General features: G+C 51.9%; 2 protein-coding genes across 9 annotated transcripts in view; one reads left to right on the top strand and one right to left on the bottom strand.

Annotated features, from left to right (window-relative positions):
* Nucleotides 1-20,618, bottom strand: part of FGFR1 (fibroblast growth factor receptor 1) — a 48,259-nt gene extending 27,641 nt beyond the window's left edge. For 6 of the 8 annotated variants that reach the window (XM_060136590.1, XM_060136587.1, XM_060136588.1 and 3 more), the window contains exons 1-2: nt 20,332-20,420; nt 12,444-12,622 (exon numbers count right to left, since the gene is read on the bottom strand). In XM_060136590.1, coding sequence (XP_059992573.1) covers nt 12,444-12,534 — 91 coding nt within the window. In that variant the 5' untranslated portion in view covers nt 12,535-12,622; nt 20,332-20,420. Of the gene's footprint in view, nt 1-12,443; nt 12,623-20,331 lie in introns of all 8 variants that reach the window. The other 2 variants (XM_060136591.1, XM_060136592.1) reach the window with 1 other exon arrangement.
* LOC132512789 (basic proline-rich protein-like) lies at nt 17,845-21,074 on the top strand. The gene is made up of 3 exons (XM_060136707.1): nt 17,845-17,923; nt 19,963-20,807; nt 20,862-21,074. The coding sequence occupies exons 1-3, from the start codon at nt 17,845-17,847 to the stop codon at nt 21,072-21,074; spliced, it is 1,137 nt and encodes a 378-aa protein (XP_059992690.1).
* The last annotated feature ends 1,754 nt before the right edge of the window (nt 21,075-22,828 follow it).

The raw sequence follows: 22,828 nt of genomic DNA, 5'->3' as shown, positions 1-22,828 counted from the left end.
AGAAAGCTGGGAGCCCAGGTATTCTAGAAGGATTTATTTCACTGTCCTTTTTTGATGCTCATGAGAGACTTCATGAGAACTCACTAGGCAAATAAATTTAAAAAATGGACTGGGAGTCTGAGGGTAGTGGGGAAAGGACACATGTTCCGAAATAAATGCCTCTTCCAAGCGTACTCTTCAGGCATTAACACAGCCTCGAGAGTGCAAATAACGTGGACGAAAGCTTTAGATGCCGAAGCGAGACCTTCAATCAGTACGTAGTCAAAGAACCTCACTCTTCTAAGGTTTAAAAACTAATTCCTAAAACCGAAGGAAAATAAACCTTAATTCCCAAAGTCAACCCTGAAGTTGGATAATAAAGGGGCAGAGATTTCCGAATGCAAAAGGACCCTTCCAGGGGCTTCCCTGGTGGCGCAGTGGTTGAGAGTCCGCCTGCCGACGCAGGGGACACGGGTTTGTGCCCCGGTCTGGGAGGATCCCGCATGCCGCGGAGCGGCTGGGCCCATGAGCCATGGCCACTGAGCCTGCGCGTCCAGAGCCTGTGCTCCGCAACGGGAGAGGCCACAACAGTGAGAGGCCCACGTACAGCAAAAAAAAAAAAAAAAAAAAAAAAGATCCTTCCAACGATGGGAGAGCTGATCCACATTCCAAAGGTGGTGATAACTGACTTAAAGCCCCAAGCAACACAGAAGAAGGGCGTTCCAGGAAGAGGGTCTCCTTCCTTCCAGACAAGCTTTTAGACAACTTTCTACTCCTGGTCCTTCCTTCCTCCAATAAACCCCGGCAATCGGACTCAGCCCTCTTCTACTTCCTCGTTTCCCCCACCTCCCAGTACAGGGGTTAGAGCCATAGGCACTGATATTAAATAGACCTGAGTCGAACTCTAGCTACACCATTTATTTTAGCTGTTTAACCTGGCAAGTGTTCGTTTGACCTCTCTGTGTCAGTTTCCTAAACCGTGAAATGGACACACAGCACCTACCTTATAGACAATTAATTGATATCAGATTCTCAAAGTGTGGTCCCTGGTTCCTAAAGCATCCTCTGGGAACTTGTTAGAACCACCCAGCTCGGGCCCCGCTGCAGAATCCAGAGCCCTGGGGGTGGACTGTGGCAAAGGTTTTTTGTGATTTTTGTTTTTTTAAAAACTAATTAATTTATTTATTTTTGGCTGCGTTGGGTCTTTGTTGCTGTGTGTGGGATTTCTTTAGTTTCAGCGAGCGGGGCCTATTCTTCATTGGGGTGTGCAGACTTCTCACTGCTGTGGCTTTTCTTGTTGCTGGGCACTTGCTCTAGGCACGCAGGCTCAACAGTTGTTGTGCGTGGGCTCAGTAGTTGTGGCTCGCGGGCTCCAGAGCACAGGCTCAGTAGTTGTGGCTCACAGGCTCTAGAGCGCAGGCTCAGTAGTTGTGGTACACGGGCTTAGCTGATCTGCAACATGTGGGATCTTCCCAGACCGGGGCTTGAACCTGTGTCCCCTGCACTGGCAGGCGGATTCTTAACCACTGCGCCACCAGGGAAGTCCCGGCAAGGGGTTTTAACAAGCCCACTGGGTGATGTGCCTGCCGGGAAAACCTGAGAACCACTGCATTAAGTGATATAAAGGACTCACTGTGGGGTAGCAATAATTATTTCTCACCTACTTTCCTTACCTTCCTATTGAAAAGGATTTCATTCCTATCTTCCCCTTTTTTAAAGCTAGAAATTGTAGGTATCTTTTTTTCCCTAGTTCCTTTATTATTTAAAAAATTTTGGGGGGTAGTATAGTTGCTTGACAATGCTATGTTAGTTTCTGCTGTACAGCAATGTGAATCTGTTAAACATATACATATAGCCACTCTTTTTAAGATTCTTTTCCCAGATAGGCCGTTACAGAGTATTGAGTAGAGTTCCCTGTGCTATACAGTGGGTCCTTACTAGTTGTAGGTATCTTTTTCAAAAAAGAAAATGGATGGTTACCTCGCTGTGCGTTCATGCATGCATTCATTTCTTCAAAAAGTATTCATGGAGTGCCTAACGTGTATCGGACACTATTCTAAGGGGCTGGGGTAAACAAAGGAACGAACGACACCTCTGCCTTCATGATATATGTGTGCACACACATCACAGCCCACAAACGACAGTCCATCTGCCCCTTCACTTCAGGGAAGAGGCCCTCGCCTGTGGTTTCAGATGTCCTCATAACCTGAGTTTTATGTCCTTATTTGAGGTTGTTACTGGATGATGTTTTTTATTTTATTTTATTTTTTGCGGTACGCAGGCCTCTCACTGTTGTGGCCTCTCCCGTTACGGAGCACAGGCTCTGGACGCGCAGGTTCAGCGGCCATGGCTCACGGGCCCAGCCACTCTGCGGCATGTGGTATCTTCCCGGACTGGGGCACGAACCCGCGTCCCCTGCATTGGCAGGCGGACTCTCAACCACTGCGCCACTAGGAAAGCCCCGGATGACGTTTTTTAAATGAGTCACTGATTGTATTTGCCTATGCGTAGTAAGAGCGACACTGGCCAGGGCTGGGCCTGACCCATGGTGAGGCTGGGGTAGGGTTGCCATTTGTCCTGGGCCTCCCAGTCAAGAGGGGCCTCCGAGAATTTTTGTGTTTTCCCCAAAAGGGCACACAGATAGTTACTGACAGAACTGGAAGAAAATATTTACCAAAAAACTTGCAATAAATCTGTGTTCTATTCCTGGGGCACACCTCAGACAGTATACCACAAATTAATTAATTTTGAAAATCCTGTAATTATTTTGTGACTAGCCCAACTACATCGTATGATATATATTTTTGTTTAAAACATTAATTTGTTAGATGTAAACACTAAGAAAAACAAAATTTCAGGACCCTTGTGGGGTTTGTTTTTGCTTTTCTTCACGCTTTAAATAAATATTTACTGGTAGCCTCAAAACAATGCTAATGCTTCAGGCTTGCTGAACCTTCTAACATGTTTATTTCCATCCATGAGACATCGTTGGACTACTTTAGAAACATTCCAGGTGGTTTACTGTGTCCCGGCAATACCACTATATTCTAGAATAAGTGTGACCTACGAGGAAAACTCAGGTGTGGCCTCTGATGCTTTAGCGACCTCTGATCCCAGACCTACTCCAAGTAGGAGGTCTCAGCTCCTGTGCAAAAGGCAGCCTCGATGGGGTTTTCGTTCCATTGATTATTCTAAGCTAGGGAATCACTTTCATTAGGGCAGCTCACAGACCTATGACCGACGCATAACCTCGCAGCCAAGAGCAGAAGAATGTCACACAAGAAATGCACCTCGCAGCCAAGAGCAGAAGAATGTCACACAAGAAATGCACAAGCGTCTCCAGCTGCCCTTACCACAATCACACACATGTACATACCACCCCCGAAAGGGAGGTGAAGCCTAATTCCTGTGAGATAAAAGGGACGGACCCAGCAATGTTTAAACTCACACGTTGGTCTGCCTGTATTTTGGGAAGAAACCCAGTTTGATAGAGGGACATCGTATAATACACTGGAAAAAAAAAAATTGGAGTCAGACCCACCTGAACCTGAATCCCACTTTCACCGCCTATCAACTAGACGACCTTAGACAAATTACTTAACTCCCTGAACCTCAGTTTCCTCATCTGATTTTGAAAATAAAACCTACGGCCATGGGATCAATGTAGAGGTAAAAATACGTAAAGGATATGGAATGTGAAAATGTAATAAATAGTGTTTATTAATTATTATTTTTAAAGACCTTTACTGGTATTACCTTTCTGGGGCTATTTGGTACTAGGTAATCACAACTTTTAGAATATAAGTATCCTTGGATACATGGGCAAATTTTATTTGTAAAAGTATGTTCACTTAAATGCAAACTATTGAAAATAACTTAAGTGCCCAACAGTAAAGGCCTGGGTAAATAGATTTTGCACACCCATACTACTACATAGTTACTTAAGCATGATGGAAACGTCTCTGCGTGGCAGGAGTACCTGCTTACGTTACAAACCTGTATATAACATATAAATTCCATTTTTGAAAAGTTATGCTTGTATAAATGCAGGGAAAAAATCTATATAATTAGATTCACCAATAACAGTGATTACTTTTGGATGATGGGCATATAAGAGACTTTCTTTTTCTCTTTACAAGTCTATAATTTCTAAATTTTCCACAATGAACCCAGATTGCATATCAAAATATCCATGTTTTAAAAGAGCAATAAAAACATTCTTTCTGACTGCATACAACTTTGCTCTAGTGGAGGAAACAGCCATATGTTAAAAACTCCATAATGTGGGCTTCCCTGGTGGCGCAGTGGTTGAGAGTCCGCCTGGCGATGCAGGGGACACGGGTTCATGACCTGGTCCGGGAAGATCCCACATGGCGCATCCGGAGCCCGTGCTCCGCAACGGGAGAGGCCACAACAGTGAGAGGCCCACAAACCGCAAAACAAACAAACAAACAAAAAACTCCATAATGTAAGGCAGAGGAAAGTAAGTGCCAGATTGAAAGTTACACAGAAAGGGGGTGGGGGGGGGAAGGAGTGATTAATTTGGAGACAGAGGAGGGCTTCAAGAGGGAGGTGACCCTTAAGCTACTCCTTAAGCTAAGAGTAGAAACTACAAACAGTGAAAGCAGGAAAGGATAGGGATGGACATTTCCAGCTAAGGGACCAGGATAAACAGTTGTTATGTGTGAATGTGTATGTTGTATTAAACAAGGGAAAAGGAAGTCTTATTTGGCCAGATGGATGGACGGATAAATGGGAGACAGGGAGGAAAGGAAGGAAGAGAGGGAGGGAGGGCGAGAGGAAGGAAGGAAGGAAGGAAGGAAGGAAGAAAACTAAATCAGTAAACAAATGGTGAAGGGACCACTAGCCAGGGGCTAGTTTTCATCTGTAGAGAAAACAGAGGAGGGGCTAAGCTCCAAGTTCAACTTTCTTTGTTGATCAAATATATGACTCTCCAGTATTCATGGTTTTTAACCTCTTTCCCTGCCCAAGCTCATGACCACTAATGTTCACTCTTCGCCGAACTCCTTGACCCTCTCACCCACTTGAGGCTTGACGCACCTACACGTCCAGGGCCTGGGAAACACAGCACATTCACACCAACATTCACCTTCTTTTACACCACCCATCCCAGGAGCCTTGGCCACGATACAACACGTGGGCTCAGGAAGGAGCACTGAGTTTCGAGCTCCATCCGAGCCAACGGTTCTCGTGCTTGGAACTGACTGGACAAACCCCTCTCCCCAGGTTTCCGGTTTGCAAGGAGACAGCCTTTAAATGAAGGCGGCGGGCACCTCGTTTGGCAAGGGGGCAGGGGAGGGTTGGTGCGAACCAAGAACAGGAGAGGGGGGACTCAGGGTACAAGCCACAAGCAGCCCATCAGGCAAATGTCCCCCCGACTTGGCCGTCAGCGGCTGTAAGTCAGAGCAAGCCCCCAAGTTCAGAAGCAGCCCACAGTCTAGAACAGCGGTCCCCGACCTTTTTGGCACCAGGGACTGGCTTCGTGGAAGGCACTTTTTCCATGGACCGGGGTGGGGGAGCGTACGGTTTCGGGATGATTCAGGCGCATTACATTTATTGTGCACTTGATTTCTATTATTATTACATTGTAATATATAATGAAGTAATCATACAACTCACAATAATGCTGACAGGAGGCGGAGCTCAGGCAGTCATGGAAGCGATGGGGAGCAGCTGTAAATACAGATGCAGCTTTGCTCACTCACCCCCCCTCCCCTCCTGCTGTGCGGCCCTGTTCCTAACAGGCCACAGGCCGGTACCAGTCCGTGGCCCGGGGGTCGGGGACCCCCTGGTCTAGAAGGCTTCTCCTAGGAGGAAGCAGTTCGGGATTTATTCCAGGCCTTAAGAGACCAGGTAGAGCAGTTAACTTGCTGCTGAATCACTTGGGGGGCGGAGGTCGGGGACAGGGTGGGCCGAGAGAAGGGAATGCTGGGCGTAAGTCTGTGGATAAGCCTCCTCTCCAGAATGAACGGGGCGGCCTGGGCAGCTGAATTTGGGAGACCAGCAGTGCCAGAGCAGCTGGACTTCCCCGGTCAGCAGGGAAACAGTTGTCTCGTTGCCAGGCTTTGGGGAGGGAAGAGGCAAAGGTGGCGTCTACAGGGGGAGCTGGAGCCCCCAGTGGCCCCCGAGGATCGAGGCCCTGTAAAAACAGGGCACAGCTGCCGGTCAGGATCTCTGACCCTGGACCTCTCCCTCCCGGATAATGACTCCCCAGAACTCACTTCTCCCAAGGCCATCCCTCACGGCCCCAGACACGAGCCATCACTCACTATTTCGGCCTGTCCGGGAGCAAGCATCCCAGCCAGGCCCTGCTGACCCACCTCCGGGCAGGGGCCACAGGCCCCAGAGGCATCCCTGACCCTCTCTCTCCAGTTCCTGCCCACCCAGGTCGTCACAGAAACCCGGGGGCAGCAGTGCGGCCTGCTTCTCTGTTTGGGCTCCCTCCCTTCCCCCTCCCTGGCCAGGGCTCTGGACAGACATTTGTTCTTCCCTGAGAAATTCCTCCTCCCTGACTTCGGGGAGCTGGCCGGCAAAGCCGGAGTGGAAAATCAGTGAAGCTAATGGTGCAGCAATGCAGCAGGCAGGGCCAAGAACACGGCCCTGGGGTGGCTCTGCCCGGCGTGGTCAAGTGGACACGTGAGCCCTCCGGCTCCTGCCTCACATTCTCCCCCTGCACCCACCCTCTGCAAAGCTCAGCTCCAGGAACGCTTGCAAACACACCCTTCCGAAGGCACCGAGCTACCTCTCTCTGGAGAGGGGGTGCGGGGCTGAGTGGAGTGCCCCGGGGAGACCTGGTGGCTCCATGCCACGCAGATTCCCACAGCCCAAAACCCTCCGGCCTTGCACTCCAGTGGGTCTCCCCACATCGCTCTCTGCCCTGTGGAATTCCACCCGCCTTCTGGCCCGGGGGGGAGAAACTCCTCTTCAATGTCCAGTGTCAATTAGAAGTAAACAGGTTCTTTTCACAAGAAAAAATTATGTTGCGGACGGGGTGGGGTGCAGCAGTGCTCCTGAATGTTCCCCTCCAACCCCCGGCAGCCACCCAACACTGGTCCACAGGACACTGGCCCCCAGGCCGCAGGTCCTCCGGCCACGCCCACTGGCCGCAGCCAGTAGGACCTCGGCCTGTGCGAGGCTGGTAGTGGGATGCCCTCCGGTACTTGTTTGGGGCTTCCCCTGCAGCCAGGCTGAAATGCATACCCCTTCGGGCCAAAGACAGCTGCGGGAGCCCCTGGGGGGTTGCCAGTGGCGGCCAGGGCCCAGGGCCGGACTTCAAGCTGGGGTGATGTCTCTGGCACCATTTGCAGCTCCCCGCCACGGGCCCAGGTTTCTGCAGAACACAAAGACAAAGCCTTGCTTTGTGGTGCCTGGCATCCAGGGGGCTTGCAGCCAGAAATGGAATCGTGCGGCTTTTCCATTAAGTGTAACCTCTCCCTCTTCAAGCGGCCACCAGACTCCTTCAAATCTGGGTAGGTGGGAGGAGCTGTAAAACCCCGGCCATTAAATCGTTTATTAGTTGCAGGTTTCTGAGCATGTAGGCAAGTATTTTGAGACGGCAAGGCTCATGCCGTGCCCTCCACCATGTGGGGTCTGGGGGCTTTAGCCCAGGTTACTGCTGAAAAGGGGGTTAGGATCCCCATTCCCAATTACGAGAAGCGGCCTTGTAAACAGTTTTGGATTCACCCACTTGCTTTTCTGCAAGTCTTATTCTAAACGAGAGAAAAATACACAAAAACAAGCCTCTTCAAGCTCAAAGTGTCTTTCAAGCTAGCGCTTATCTTTTTAAAGGGGCATTCTACTCCCCGGCCCACGACCCCGCTTCAGTCTCCCCCGCCCCCCTCCCCGCAAAGCCTGGTCTGAAACAAGCTCAGCCTCTTTAAGATCCCAAACTAGAGAAGGGAAAGGAGAGGGAGGAAGGAGGGAGGCTGGTTTTCCTGGAACCCTTATTAAATCAACTTTCCAAGGACAGCCAGAAACTTCAGGCCCTCCCCACTCCCTGAGGAGCATTTGCAGACTGGGGGAGGGGCTCCCGACACACACACACACACACACACACACACACACACACACACACACACACACACACACACACACACACACACACACACACACACACACACACACACACACACACACGCCTTTCTAAAGGGTAAAGCTCTCAGGCAGTGGGAGCAGGGTTTCGGGTAATTTGCTTTCAACTTTTGGGCAAACCTTTTAAATACAGAGTCCAGTCTTTTCTGAGGACAACAGCAGCATTGTTATTGAATAATCAGCAGGGCCGAGACCACGGCAATACTTTACATTTGTGAGATACCCTATAGTTCACAAAGCGTGGAGATAGATTTTTCCCTTAGGACTTCAGGTCTCTGAGGACGGTGGGGCCCATGTTCCGCCATCACAAAGCTCAGAAGGGATGATCTAGGAGAAGGGGTTGAACCACGAGAGGGACTGACTCAACCACATGGGGACCTGGGACCTGATGTCCATCCAAGTCTCGTGGGTTTCCGCTTCTGCGTCCTAAGGCACTCCAAGTCCATCCATGAAACAAGCCCTTTACCACGCGGTGTCTCCTGTGGGGTCCCAGGAAAAGATACCCACATCTACCATTTATGGCTCATTGACTATGTCCAGGCATGGTTCTTACAGCTTTGCAGGCATTCGCATCTGATATTCACAACGACCTCAGAAGCAGATGTTCATTACCAATATAGATTATAGAGTGTCAGAGAGGAGCTTTCCCAACAGCCAACAGTCGGTAAGCAATGGAGCCCAAATCAAAACCAAGGCAGTCCGGGGAAAACGTATGCCCGCAGACTTGTACACGAACGCTCACAAGAGTTTTAGTAATAATAGCCCAAAGCGTTAGCAATCCAAATGGCCACCATCAAGTGAATGGATACACATTCCCCATATAATTCCATTATGTGAAATTCTAGAACAGGCAAAACTAACCTACAGTGACAGAAAGTAGATCCGTGGTTGCCTGGGTCCGGTGCTGCAAAGGGGGCTGACTGCAGAGGGGCAGGAGGCAAGTTTGGGGGGTGATGAAAATGTTTCATATCTTGATTGACAGTTACGTGGGACAATGCTACATTTATCAAAACACTTCAAACTGCACGCTTAAAATTGGTGCATTTTATAGAATGCAAATGATACCTCAATTAAGTTGATTTTTTTAAAATGGCAGTGTAACTTCATCTTCACTGCCACATCGCCTCCTCATAGCCCTCCTCACCTCTCCTACCCCCCCCTCCTGTTTGCAGAGCGGGACTTTGTCATTTTCAAGACTTTCAGCCCCTTGACTCCACCCTCCATCCCTGCCCCGGCTTCCTTTCCCAGTCTGGATGCACAACCAGAAGCTTCAGGACCACCATCACCCCCTAAACCCCTATTCCTTATGTTTCGACCCTTGGATACGATACTCCCTTCCTGCTTACAAGTACCCAGGTCCGAGATGCGTACTATTCACTTTCTCCACCCTCCATCCCTGGGCTGCAAAACGGTTTGTTAGAGAAAGTTAAAAAAAATACTTTAGGGTCCACCATAAATTCATATTCCCAAACCTTATCCATCCCTCCTCATTGCCACCTATGCTGTGGCTGACCCAAATCTCTATCTACTCCTCAGAAACCTCCCACTCTGACTCACTCCCTTTACTTGCATCTTGTTCGTGTCTTTAGTCATCCGGAGTTGACATCCAACCTACTTAAACCCGTAGGTTTTTTTTTTTTTTAAATTAAATTTATTTTTTTGGCTGCACTGGGTCTTCGTTGCTGCGCATGGGCTTTCTCTAATTGTGGTGAGCAGGGGCTACTCTTCTTCGTTGTGGTGCGCGGGCTCTAGGCACACGGGCTTCAGTAGTCGTGGCACACGGGCCCAGTAGCTGTGGCTCGCGGGCTCTAGGGTGCAGGCTCAGTAGTTGTGGTGTGTGGGCTCAGTAGTTGTGGCGCACGGGCTTAGTTGCTTCAGTTGCTTAGTTGCTTAGTTGGCGCATGGGCTTAGCCGCTCTCAACCAGGGCTCGAACCCGTGTCCCCTGCATTGGCAGCCGGATCCTTACCACTGCGCCACCAGGGAAATCCTAAACCTGTAGATTCTATTTCTATAGTGTCTCTGCTATTTTTCCTTCCTTTACGATCCTCCACTCTAGTTCACTGCCTTTCTCTAGCTAGACATTCAGAACAACCGTTTAAGCAACTCGTCTTTCTGGCAACAGTGGCAGCAGCAGTAATAACTCCTAACTCTTTGCCTGTCAGTGCTTTACCTGGATTATCTCACTTAATCCTGTATTACTGCTCCATTTTAAAGATAAGCAAACTAAGACTTCCTCTGTTTGAGTAATTGGTCAAACCAAGTAATGCAGCTATTAAGTGGTGGAGCACGATTTTTTTTTTTAGAATTTTTAAAAAATAAATTTAATTAATTAATTTATTTATTCATTCATTCATTCATTTACGGCTGCATTGGGTCTTCGTTGCTGCGCGCGGGCTTTCTCTAGTTGCAGCGAGCAGGGGCTACTCTTCGTTGCAGCGCGTGGGCTTCTCATTGCGGTGGCTTCTCGTGTGTCGGAGCACAGGCTCTAGGTGCGCGGGCTTCAGTAGTTGCGGCACGGGGGCTCAGTAGTTGTGGCTCACGGGCTCTGGAGTGCAAGCTCAGTAGCTGTGGCGCACGGGCTCTAGAGCACAGGCTCAGTAGTTGTGGCACACGGGCTTAGGTGCTCCGCGGCATGTGGGATCTTCCCAGACCAGGGCTCAAACCCGTGTCACCTGCATTGGCAGGCAGATTCTTAACCACTGCGCCACCAGGGAAGCCCTGCGGAGCACAATTTAAACCTAGGTCCGCCTGACTTCTTCCTCCCATCCATCCAAACTCAGCTGCCTGAAAATCTGGAAGCTGGATTGTGTCACTTTCCTGCTCAAAACTTTTCAAGACTCCCAGTATCTACCCATTTAGGTACAGTTTCCTCAGCAGGGCATTACAGCTTTCCATATGCTAACTCAGTCCAATTTGTCCAGGCATTCCGTCCCCCAACTACCTACACACCAGGTAAGTTGTTCTCTGTACACCTTATACGTCCTGCCCCAGCACCCTCCTCATGCTGCTCCACCTGGAACACCCTTCATCTCCCTCCCAGGCCCCTGCCCAGCTCTCTGGACCATCTCAGTGACGGTGGCTGTCCCTCTCCCCCAGCATTCCCACTGCATTGTGTTATAACTCCACTGCGTGGTTTAAACACGGTCCACCTTGAGTTTAGCTGCCTCTGTGCTTGTCATCCTCTACCCGATGGTGAACTCCCTGTGGGCAGAGATGGTCCCTCCCACTCGGGGTCTCCAGCGTGTTCCAGGTCAGGCCTTGCCTTCAGTTCTGTCACTGAATACAACACCAATCTGCCCGCCCCAGCCAGTGCATCTTCTAGAAAGCCCCCCCCCACCCGTCCCCCCTCCTTCTCCATCACCCTACAAGAGGGCAAATATCCTTACTCCTCATTCGTCACTCACACAGGTCCTGGCAGCGAGACTGGTGGCCCTTTAAACGCAGCCACCATGTGTACACCTGAGCCCTTTACCCACCACCCGCCAACCTCCTCTGCTTCTGTCACCAGCCACTGGGTCACAAGCCACACTACCCTTTGGCAGCAGAAATGCCCAAATATCAGTTCTCAGAGACCTTCGAAAGCTGCCAGGTGTGCTGTACCTGTAATTTCCATGAAGTAATTTCACAAGTCTGGAAAAATCCCATCAGCAGTGGGTGCAAGTCTTTTCTGTTACTAATAATCCCTCCGAATTCCCAATAAACTACAGGTGTCTACCAGCGCCTACGCCCCGTAATGCTCCCTGGTTCTCAATCTCTTTGAAATCCCTCCAGCAGTATATCCAAAGCAAACCTCTTACCAGGCCTCCAAACAGGGCCTGTGAGAGATGGTCAAGAAAGACAAAATGGCAGGCACGTGGCCATGATGGCCGACCCTCATAGAAGATATGTCTTTGGAACAATTTTCTAGAAGCCGGAGGTCTTTATGAAGCTCCCACAACCCTGCACATCCCCTGGACCCCGATCCAAGTTCTAAACCCAAATTCACAGGTCACTTGCACCCACTACACCGCCCAACCCCATTTTATATACATCATCTAGGTTAGGGAGCTAGCTCTTGGGTCCCAATCAGAAGTTCCTTTTTCAGAAGGAGAAAAGCATAAACCTCCCCCCTGAACACATCACCTCTGGCAGATGGATGTCACCAGCCTTCACGACCCAACCTCTGATGAAGCTGGCTGTGTCTGCAGCCAGGCCCCCACCAGCCCAGGTACCTTGGGAGCCTCTCCTACAGTCCAGGAGCCCTCTGCTCCACCTGGGATGGAGCCTTCGCAGTTGACCACATCACGTCTGTCCCAGCCCACCTTGTTGCTGAGGGCCGGGGGCCCAGGCTGCCCCTCGGCCCGCGCCTTACCTTGTTCCGGCAAGGTTGGCGCTGGCCTGGCAGTGCAGAGCGCGGCTGTGACCAGCACAGCCCAGAACAGGAGACACTTCCAGCTCCACATCCCAGTTCTGCAGTTAGAGGTTGGTGACAAGGCTCCACACCTCCATGGAGACTCTGCCGTGGGCTTGATCCTCCTCTGCAAGCTGACTCTGGGGAGAGAAAAAAGACCCCAAAGTTAGGAGGGTCTGCATGGGGGATGAGGGCCAAGGAGAAAAAGAGGGAAGGCATGTCACATGGCCACTCTGCCCACAAGGGTGCCTGAAGCAATAACTTACTCCTTCAGACACAAGAAAGGAACTGTGGTCCTGTCCCAATGGGGAATTCAAGGTTATGCGCCGTAATTAGACCAAGGAGTGGTTCAGTTCAGTCCTACAACTATTTATTGAGTGTGGACTGTTTCCCATGTTGGGAAAATCATCAGAAAGTTCCCCGAGGCATGAGCCCCAAGATCATTTGTGCCGGGAAAGCGAACGGCCTCAGGAACGTCTCCCATAGGTGACCTGGGTGGGTGTGCAGATGTGACCTCTCCCAGTTTAAGACTCCACTCCCTCTAGGGCACACCAACCCTTCGGTGAGGGATAAAGAGAGATGAGGAATTATGGAAGAAGCCCAGAACTGGGAAATGGGAGCCAGGTGAGATGCTGACCCTCTCTGCACCTACGTGATGAGGAAGCTGAAATACACCATCTCCAAGGTTCTTTCTTTTTGTCTCTAAAACTGGATGCATCACAGGGACCTCTGGTTCTACCAGCTTCCCTCACAGAGAACACAACTCTCACCAGCTACATAAAAAGGGCCTCAGAGTAGGGAGCCGTGAGCTGGATCCAGTTCTCCCCGAGGCTGAGAGGGGACGGCAGACGTCCAACAGAAATGGATCCAGAAGTGGGGAAAGGTCGTGCTGAAGAATAAGGTTTCTTGCAAGGCCTGACTCAAAGATGGCTCGTGCCAGCCCCGGTGAAAGGCACAGACTGCGGTCCTTTATCCTTCTCAGGTCCGAACGGGTAAAATTGAAAACAACCCTCCAAGGTCTTCAGGATAATGGTCTTTCCCGCTAAACATTTACCAAGTGATAAGACTTTCTGGGCACCGTTTGGCTACGAGGGGGTGACCCTCTCTGTCTTCCAGGTGGCTTTTGCCCTAAATACTCCAGGGAACCATCCAAGTTATTCGGAGAATCCACTTCCCCGGAACATGCCCTAATGTGGTGCTTCAGCCGGGCCTCCCCCTGAGCCAGACAGGGCCCCTTGTGAGTGAGTCAGGCGCGGCTGGCAGAAAACCCCCTAGAATTCTTGGCCTCGTTCACAAGCGCCTGCCAGCGGGAAGACGCAGGCACTGCCGCTGCTAGCTCCCTCCCAAGGCTTTCCTGAAATTTTTTAATGATTTCAAACCAAAGGAGAAGTAAACACTTCTATTTTTCTAAATTTAGGAAAGGGACTAGACAAGGCAGAATCGAACAAGTATTTACTGAATACTCACGACGTGCCAAGCACGGACTAGGTAAGATTTTAAACTATAAAAATTCATTTCTTCCCCACTGTGAACTGAAGGGGAGGGGTGGGAATTATTACCGCCCTTTAAGCAACGGGGAAACTGAGGCGCAAAGAGGTTAAGTGCTTTGCCCAAAGATGTGCAGTGAGATGGCAAGGGCACCGGGTCTACGTCACCTGGGTTTTCGGATGCCAGAGACCAGGGTGGGAGGAAGCAATAAGGGGGTGATCAAACCTGGCTCTACCGGACGCAAGCTCATTTTCTCCAGAGGGCATCCCTGTGTCACACAAAAGCCATGTAAATAAGGACAGATCCGAGGTGACTCTGGCAATGGGAGAGCCTTTGATTCTCCTTTCCTTTGCTCTAGAGAAAGACCCTTGGAAGCAGCTCATGGATATGCCATCTAGGACACAGGATGGGGCATGATTCCCGGCCGGGGATAGAAGTGATGCTTGCCAGAGGACATCCCCAAACCACATTCCACATCTCATTACATCCCAAAGATACAGCAAACGGATGCAGGCCAGTCACCGAGAAAGGTACACCTGACTAAGGACCTAAGTAAATCCCATAGTAATGGCCAGAGTCATGAATGAATTTTTAGTATCCAACGGGAAAGGGTGGTATCATCTCGAGATGATGAAGCTTGTTTGCAAAGGTAGCAGGCAGGCAGCTCCCACCACCACTCGGCCGCTCTGTCCCCTGAAAAGCCTGTCTACCTCCTCGCAGGTGTGGTCTGCCTGCTGACTGCCCTCTTTCAGCTCTGTGATCAATGCACTTCAAAATAATCTGGCAGTTTCCCTGCAAAAGTCTCTTCCTCTCCTCCCGCCCTAGGCCTTGAGTCCCACATCTGTAAAACAAAGGATGTTCAGAAAACCCAGCCCCCCGGCCCCCAGGCACCCACTCCTGGAATGAGAAGGGGTAAGCGGGCTCACAACCTATTGTGGAAAACACAGGGACGCGAACTAGTCCCCAGACTATCTGGGACCCTAGGGACTGCCACCTCCCCCTTTACCTCACCTTCTTCCCATTCTAATTAATGAATTCTTTAAGTCTCTTAGGAACAGTCTCCTTCCTCCACTGCCTGACAGATGTGACCTGTAGCCCTGCAGGTGCACACAGCAGCCGGCCCCTCAGCCTCTCCCCATCAGTCACGTCTCCTGGGACTGGCAGCCCAGCTCCTGCTCTGGGTGCAGAGGTCCTCACTGGGGAACGAGGAGAGTTGGGGGACACACGCCATCTCACTTATCCCACTTGTCATCAGAGGGAGCTAAAACAGTTGCCTTGCCTACACCACAGGAGGTTACGAGCTTCAAATGGGGGGCATGGGTGAAAGTATCTGCTCTCTCCTCTCTAAAGCCCTAATCAAATGTAAGGAATTATATATAAACATTGTGCTTTGAGTCACTTCTTGATAGCAATCTCAGGAGACTTTGGTAATTGGCAACCGGAGGACATGAACTTCCTGCCTTTACAAAGGCATTTCTCACCATCCATCTTTACAAACCCCACACTCTAGACCTAGCTGTCCCATTAGGTGGCCCCTCGTGGCTACAGAGCCCTTGAAATGTGGCCCGTGCGAGGCAGGACGTGCTAGAAATGAAAAATACAAGAATGTGGAGCCTTTCATTGATTTTCTTAAACTGATTACGTGTTCAAAAGATGATATTCCACATATATTGGGCTAAAGCAAATACATTATAAAAACTGAAACAAACGAATTAAGGAAAATGAATTTCACCTGTTCCCTTTTTCTTAATTTCAAACATGGCTACTGGGCTTCCCTGGTGGCGCAGTGGTTGGGAGTCCGCCTGCCGATGCAGGGGACACGGGTTCGTGCCTCGGTCCGGGAGGATCCCACATGCCGCGGAGCGGCTGGGCCCGTGAGCCATGGCCGCTGAGCCTGCACGCCCAGAGCCTGCGCTCCGAAACGGGAGAGGCCACAACAGTGAGAGGCCCGCGTACCGCAAAAAAAACAAAAAGCGTGGCTACTGGAAAAATCTGAGATTCCATGTGGCCTGTGTTACATTGTAGGGGACAGGACAGCTCTGGGCAGCCTCCGTGCCCTGCCAAGCGTTTCTTCTTTGCCCTTCCTCTGTCTTCAGCGGGCTCTCTCATTCGCCGAGCCCCACCTCAAACAGCCAGGTCCTCTTCTACAAGTCTTTCTTGGGCCTTGGGAGGATCCTCTGAATTTCCAAAAACACCATAGGGTCTCAAGCTCCTTAAGAGCAGGGTCTATACCCAATTAACCTTTGTCAATGACCTTAGCACCTAACACCCACACGGCAGAGGCTGGTACATTTGGGAACTGGAGGCATAAATGAGTGAAACAAGGAGAGGCCGATGGAAACGAAGCTGACAGAGCCACGCTTGCAGAGAAGAGGTTGACAATGCCAGAGGAAATCGTCCAGCACTCCTTGTTAGCCAGCCAAACTCGATCTCAAAGCATACCAACCCGGACATTTTCTAAACATCTCAATTCCTCAGACTTGAGGAAGTGACGCCCAAACTTTAATCCCTTTAGACGGGAGTAAGACTTCTGAACAGAAATGGTGGCTTTCCCCAAAAGTGACCAACAATGAGCATCCCTACTCATTGGTGAGAGTGGCAGGACAAGTTCTTAATAAACATCTGAAAAAACACATGCAGCTCAGCTTGAGAAATTGTACCGGCTCCAAGAGAAACGCTAATTTAAAAGTTTTTAGTCTCTGTCAAAAAGAGTGCCCAAATGTCCTTGGGAGTGAGGTATGTAAAAAGCGAGTAGTAATAAGAGAAACCCTAAGTGCTCCACGGTAATCTAGGCAGCCTTGCTACTGAAGACAGAATGGGCTTGTGGACCATCACATGCTTGGAGGTGTTCACCCAGGTGAGGGCTATTTACTTGGAGCCCAAACATGGCTTTTTTAATTGCAAGTGGAATGGTGATGAGGAGAGAATTTCTAAGGGAAATGCAAGCTTAGGGAGAAAAGCAACTCTCCTAGCCCACGTCTGGTTTTTAATCCTCTCCGGAAACCCCAGAACCTTCTCTGAAGTTCTGCACCTGGACTCCCACCAGTCCCGGGTTCACTCAGACCTTTCCCAAAGCTCTTGGGATGAAATATGCAAGATGTATTCCCAAGAGGAAATTAAGCTCCTCTCAAGTGATGTGAGGCCCTTTCAGAGCAAGATGTTTGGACCCCTTCTGTCTACCTTCTTTTCCTTCAGCAGCAACAGGCTCAAACTTTCCTAGGAAGCTCTTAACTAACAGCCATTTTGATGAGACAGATTAAACAATGGAGGCCCAAGGAAGCATTCAGAGGCTGCTGAAAGCCCAAGCTCACAGGAGCAGATCTCCTGTTTTAGGGGTCTCGCTCCAGGTCGACACCCAAGAGCAAACAAAGCAAAATCTCATGGACTTTTCTCGGTCTCCATGGCTGGAGGCTACCTACTGGACGCTCAACTCAGTTCTCCTAGCTCCCAGAGTGCACCAGGAACAAAGCTGGGCCAGGCTTAGGGATGCCTGGAGATGCTCTGATCCTCTTCCTCAAGGCAGGGTGGGGTCATAGCAACGACCATGCTCCTCTCAATGCCTTCCGGTGCTTCTGCTTCACTTGCTCTTCTAAGGGTGCCTAACGGAACTTTCTCACATCCTCCATGGCCAGGAGCCAGGGAAAAGAAGGACCCAAGACTGCCTACTCTGGAGCCAAAGGAAGAGGTGCCCACTCTGGCCCGAATCCCATTTGTGAAATGCCTCCAAAATGCACATTTCTACGGGCTTGGTCAAAGCAGACAGTGAGAGCACGCTATCCAAGTGACTCGCCACCCGGATGGCCCTCATTAAAAAGCTGACACTCAGCTATGACTAAGAGTAAGTGCAACAGACGTTTCAAGGAGCTCGTCACCGATGCAGTACACAACCATCCCAGCTGGAGCCAAGCCTCCAGCAGCCTCCCTGTCCCCAGACACCCTGCGCTCCTCCGGGGGTCTGCAGCAGCCCTGGAGCTTCTCCCAACCAACTGGGGGGAAATATGTAAACAAGTCATTAGGGAGGTAGTCCCATAAGGTAGCTGGGTCCTCTGCAAGGGCTCTCGCTCCGACACTCACTCGAAGGAAGGGCTATGACCCAGGCTTGGGGGTAATCGGCCAGACAGAGGCATGTCCCACGGGGCCCTGCTACTTAGCTCTTAAACAAGCCTCAGAGAGGAAACCGGGAGCCCGGGCCAACAGGGGAAAATGGCCACTTTCTGCTCAACAGTCTCAAGGCTAAGGTTCTACAATTTAGAAAGTATTCCAAAAAAAGCTCTGGGCCGGAGGTGCAAAGGGCAGGGCACATCTGCAGAGGAAACAGTCACCTTAATTACCATGTCTAGAGAAAGTGCGATTTCATTACAGCCTCCAAACTACTGCCCAAAGGAGGAAACCAGAGAAGTGTTTTCAATTTGAAAGAGGCTGGAAAGGAGAGGGTGAGAGAACAACTCTCCCCACCCTCCTGCAACTTGGGAGCCAGAAAGTGCTTTCCTGCCTTGAGGTTAGAACCAGAAAAACCCTCCACAGTCCTTTCAAACCTGCACCCGGTCCTGACTTGGTAAAACGCCCCACTTCAGTGTCCGGGAGCTGCCGTCCAAAGAACTCCTTAAAAACACCCAGGGAGCGACAGCCCGGGGCCTCCCTCCCACGCCCGGGCCGCTGCGCCCCGGGATCGCTCCAGGGAGGGTGGAAAAGGGACGCGTGACGCCACCGCCGGGCGGCCCGAGACCCGGCGGCGGGCTCCGGACAGGGTCAGACGTTCCCGCTGCTCCAGCCGTAACTGAAGGGAGGAGAATGCAATGCTTTGGTTCCAGAAACTTCCGTCAGGGCCAGTTCTGGGTCTGACCATCTCTAGCAGATGAGATGGGCCACCCCCGAAAAACTTGGCCCCCTCTCCTACGATGCCTCTTTTTCACACGAGCCAGAAAGCACCACCTCCATATCAGATCCTAAATAACTTGGCATCCAGGGCAACTTCTCTTCTCCTCAAATCCCAACGCCTCATCCCCAAGTCTTAAGAAATCTTAAAGAGCGAGGTGGTAAGGCCAAGTTGAATAATCCCAGTTTTAATCTGGGGGAGGGGGGAGGGAGGAAGAGGGATGTTCTTGTGACTGCGGTGTACCCGTGTGGGGTGAAACGGAACCAGATGCGGCGACTACATCTGGAAAATCGGGGCGGGGGGGAGTGGTGGGGGAGAAAGACACCGCAGAAACTTTGAAAAGGTCTAAAGCTTCTGGGCCCAGAAAAGAGAAGTAGGCTTCACCGCTCCCCCTCGCCCCCCACCCCCTCGCCCAAAGGCGTCTGGCTGCCTTCACAGGCTATGAGTTAAATGAACTGCGACTACAAAGTCAACAAATTCCTCTGCAAATGAGCGTTCTAGCCCCTCTTCTACTAACCCCAAACATAACGGGAAGGCGGAGCGGGGGCAGAGGGTTCTGGGCCCGAGAAGCAACCTGCATCGCAGCCGAGTGAACCGCACGGGACAAAACCCTCATCCCTTCCCCCACCTCCTCGAACCAGATTGGAACTGAACATTCCCCTCCCCCCCGACCCCATAATGGGGCTTAACATCACCCGCTGGGCGCCCTCCCCTTCCCCAAACTTCCGATCCTTTCAGAGATGGACTAAGTCGAAGATAAGCGCCTCTGGAAAAGGGAATTCCTTTCTCGCTCTCCGCTAAGGCAGATTCAGCCATTTGGTGACGACACCCCCTTAAAACCTATTCGAAGAGAAGCTAACCTACCCCTCCACTTCCTTCCCCCTTCAGGCCCCCAGCCGCCCACCCACCCGCAACTGCGACCCCAGACCTTCCCGGAGGTGGAAAAGGACTTAAAAGACCCCGGATTTTTAGCGTGCCACCCAAAGCTACCTGCTGGATTGGGGTGAGTCCCCACGGGTGGACTAAAAGGAGATGGAGGGGAATGCGGCGCGCGCGCGCACACACACACACACACCCCACCTCGCTGCCCACTCCCGCCCGCCTCCCCAGTCCCAGGAAACCGAGGGCCGCCGCCGCCTCGGCCCCGGCCCTGTCCCTGCCCGGACTCACCGCCGAGCCGCCGCCGCCTCGCCACCTCCCCAGCGCGAGTTGGCGGAAAAGTTGAGCGGCGGGCGGATCGGTGGGACCGGCTCGGGGAGGGGGCGCAGGAGGCGACGCGAGTGGAGGGAAGGGAGGGGAGACAAAAGGGGGGCGCCGAGCGCTGGGGAGGGAGCCGGGGGTGGAGGGGAGCGGGTAACGAGTGGAGGGAGGCGCCGGACCCGACTGGGTTGCGGCCGGGGAGAGCGCGCAGCCGGGAGGCTCCAGCGCCGGGGGCCGCTCGGGACGCGGAGCCCGCCCCGGATCCGGGGGCGCCGCGGCTCTTACCTCACTCGGCGCTGCGGTTCCGCCTCTGGAGGGTCCGCCGTGGCTTGTGCGGGCGGGCGGGCGCCCGCGTCCCCGGCTCCGGCCCGCCGCCCCCGGGCTCCGCTCGGGTCCTGGCGGGGCCGCGAGAGCCCCACTGCCGGCGCTCGACTCCCAGTGGCGCTCGGAGCTCGGCGCCTCCGGCCCGGGCGGGAACAATGGAGCCGAAGCTGGTGCCCCGGAGGCGGGGCGGGGGGAGGGCTCCGGTCCGCCGCCCGGGATTTCCAGACCCCGTAGCCCCCCTCTCCAGCACCGGGCGGCGGCCCTCACGCTTCTGGCAGCCCGGGCTCCATAGCCCTGCCGGGGCCCCGGCGCCGCGGCTTGCCCGACTGCCGCACTGGTCCCCTGCGCCCCGCGGGGCGCCCCTCGGACCGGAGAAAAGTCCTCGGGCTCCGCCGCTCTTCCAGCTGCGGCGCGCACTGGCGGCCGGGGAAGGCGAGGTCGCCGCAATGCGCTAAGCAGAGTCTCGGTCCTGTCTGGACGTCGCCGCCCAGCTCCGGGCACAGCCCGGGCTCCTCCGCGCGCTGCGGCTGGACCAGAGTTCGGGCTCCCGCTCGCCGCCGCCGCGGAAGCCGCCGCACCAGTGCCCGCAGGAGCGCTCCGAGCGCTGTGCGCCGGCGGGGCGCGAGGACTCGCTCTCTCACTCCCACCCCGCGCTGGTCCCACCTCCTCCTCCTCCCCCTGCAGCTGCCTGCTGGGCCTTGTAGTTTCCGAGCCGCGGCCCCCGAGAAGGGGGAGCGGGCTGAGCTGCCCCGCGCTCCGCTGCTCCTTTCCTGCGGTCTGGCCTCCTTTGGCGCGCGTGCCCCTCTATCTGAGCACCGCCAGGAGCGCGCCCAAATTTCGGGCGGTGGCCGAATGAGCAGTTGTGAGGATGAGGTGGGGAGACGCTGTAGCCCTGAGGTTGCACATGGTAGCACGGGCTTTGGAGTCGGACTGTGTGCCTTGGGGAAACGATGTTCTCGCTCTACATCTCAGTTTTCTCATCTGTAAAAGGGGGATAAGAGTACTTTCCGCATAGAGTTTAGGATTAAATGATAGCCTGGCACATAGTTACTCAGTTAATTCAAGCTGCTTTTATTCATGAGAAGGTCTGCTCCCTCCTCAGACCCTTCACTTTCCCCAGCCACATAGCCTAGGTTTTGTGGTCCAGGGAGCTGGGTTTTGTCAATTCTACAGCACCGTTCTTGGCCTCCAGAAGTCTTCAGCCTGCGGAGAACGTTTCGGAAGCAAAGAGTAAGTGAGAGGAGCTGTGGGGGGTGTTGTTGGTTTGGAAATTAATCAGAGCCCACCCAGTGCACACTCCAGTACTCTATGGAACCCGAGGAAAAGTGGCTAAAATGCCCTTTCCCCTGGGTCCTTCCTCAGAGTGGTATAATCTGGTAGGTTCCCTAATCCAGATGGGCATCTGTCCTCCGAGGAACTTCTAAAAAATACAAACTCTTAGACCTGCTCAGACTCGAGGAATCAGGCTGTCCCAAGAAGGAGCAAAGAGGTTTTTTTTTCTACCACTCACACTGTGTCAGTAGGGGACCACCGGAAGGGTGAGAAATATGTCATCCTAGGTATGAAAGGCACCTCCATTATGGCCCACTACTTAGGAACTGTTTGATTTTGGACAGGTCATGCATCTGAAAGAAATCAAGACCTGTTTATATATTTTCCCCCAATTGGTTGGGACTGCCTCACAAAGTTGTCACCAGAATCAAATGAAATAATGGATGTCAGTGCATTCAAAGTGCTAGTTTTGATATAAATAAAGTTACTATGGAAGTTAATGGTAGGGTCTGTTCCCTCATTCTCACCTAACCCACAAGATTCTGGAAGCTCAAAAACTGAATAAGATAACCCCCCTCCACCCCCGCCCCTACCATTTAAGGAAGGGTCTCCAAGTTATTTCTTTTTTTTTCTTTCCTTCTTTCTTTTTCTTCTTCTTTTTTTTTTTTTTTTTTTTTTTTTTTTTTGGCCATGCAGCACGGCTTGTGGGATCTTAGTTCCCCAACCAGGGATCGAACCTGGCCCTAGCAGTGAAAGTCCTAACCACTGGACCGCCAGGGAATTCCCTCCAAGTTATTTTTTTTTATTGGACTAGCAGGAGAAAGAATAGTGATCACTGTAGTGTCATTCACATAGTAGGAGCTCAATAAATGTTTGTGAACTGACTGAAGAGTAAATAAATAAATATTTATGCAAGTGAAGGAAAATTAAACTAAATAAAAAGCAGGAACTCACATATTTGTTGAGTAAATGGACTTCAGTCATTGTTTATAGGGTTATAAGCCTATCTCTCCGCCCTTCAACCCTTCTGCTCCTGATCAGACTCTATACTCCCATATAAGCTGCCCATCCATTAGGCCTCCTTCATTTTATGATTTTTTATAAATTTATTTATTTATTTATTTATGCCTGTGTTCGGTCTTTGCTGCTGCGCGCGGGCTTTCTCTAGTTGTGGCGAGTGGGGGCT

Source organism: Lagenorhynchus albirostris, chromosome 21, assembly GCF_949774975.1.
Source record: "Lagenorhynchus albirostris chromosome 21, mLagAlb1.1, whole genome shotgun sequence".
NCBI classification, from domain to species: domain Eukaryota; kingdom Metazoa; phylum Chordata; class Mammalia; order Artiodactyla; family Delphinidae; genus Lagenorhynchus; species Lagenorhynchus albirostris.
The sequence above is the reverse complement of the archived record's forward strand: the minus strand, read 5'-3'. Positions and strand labels throughout refer to the sequence as shown.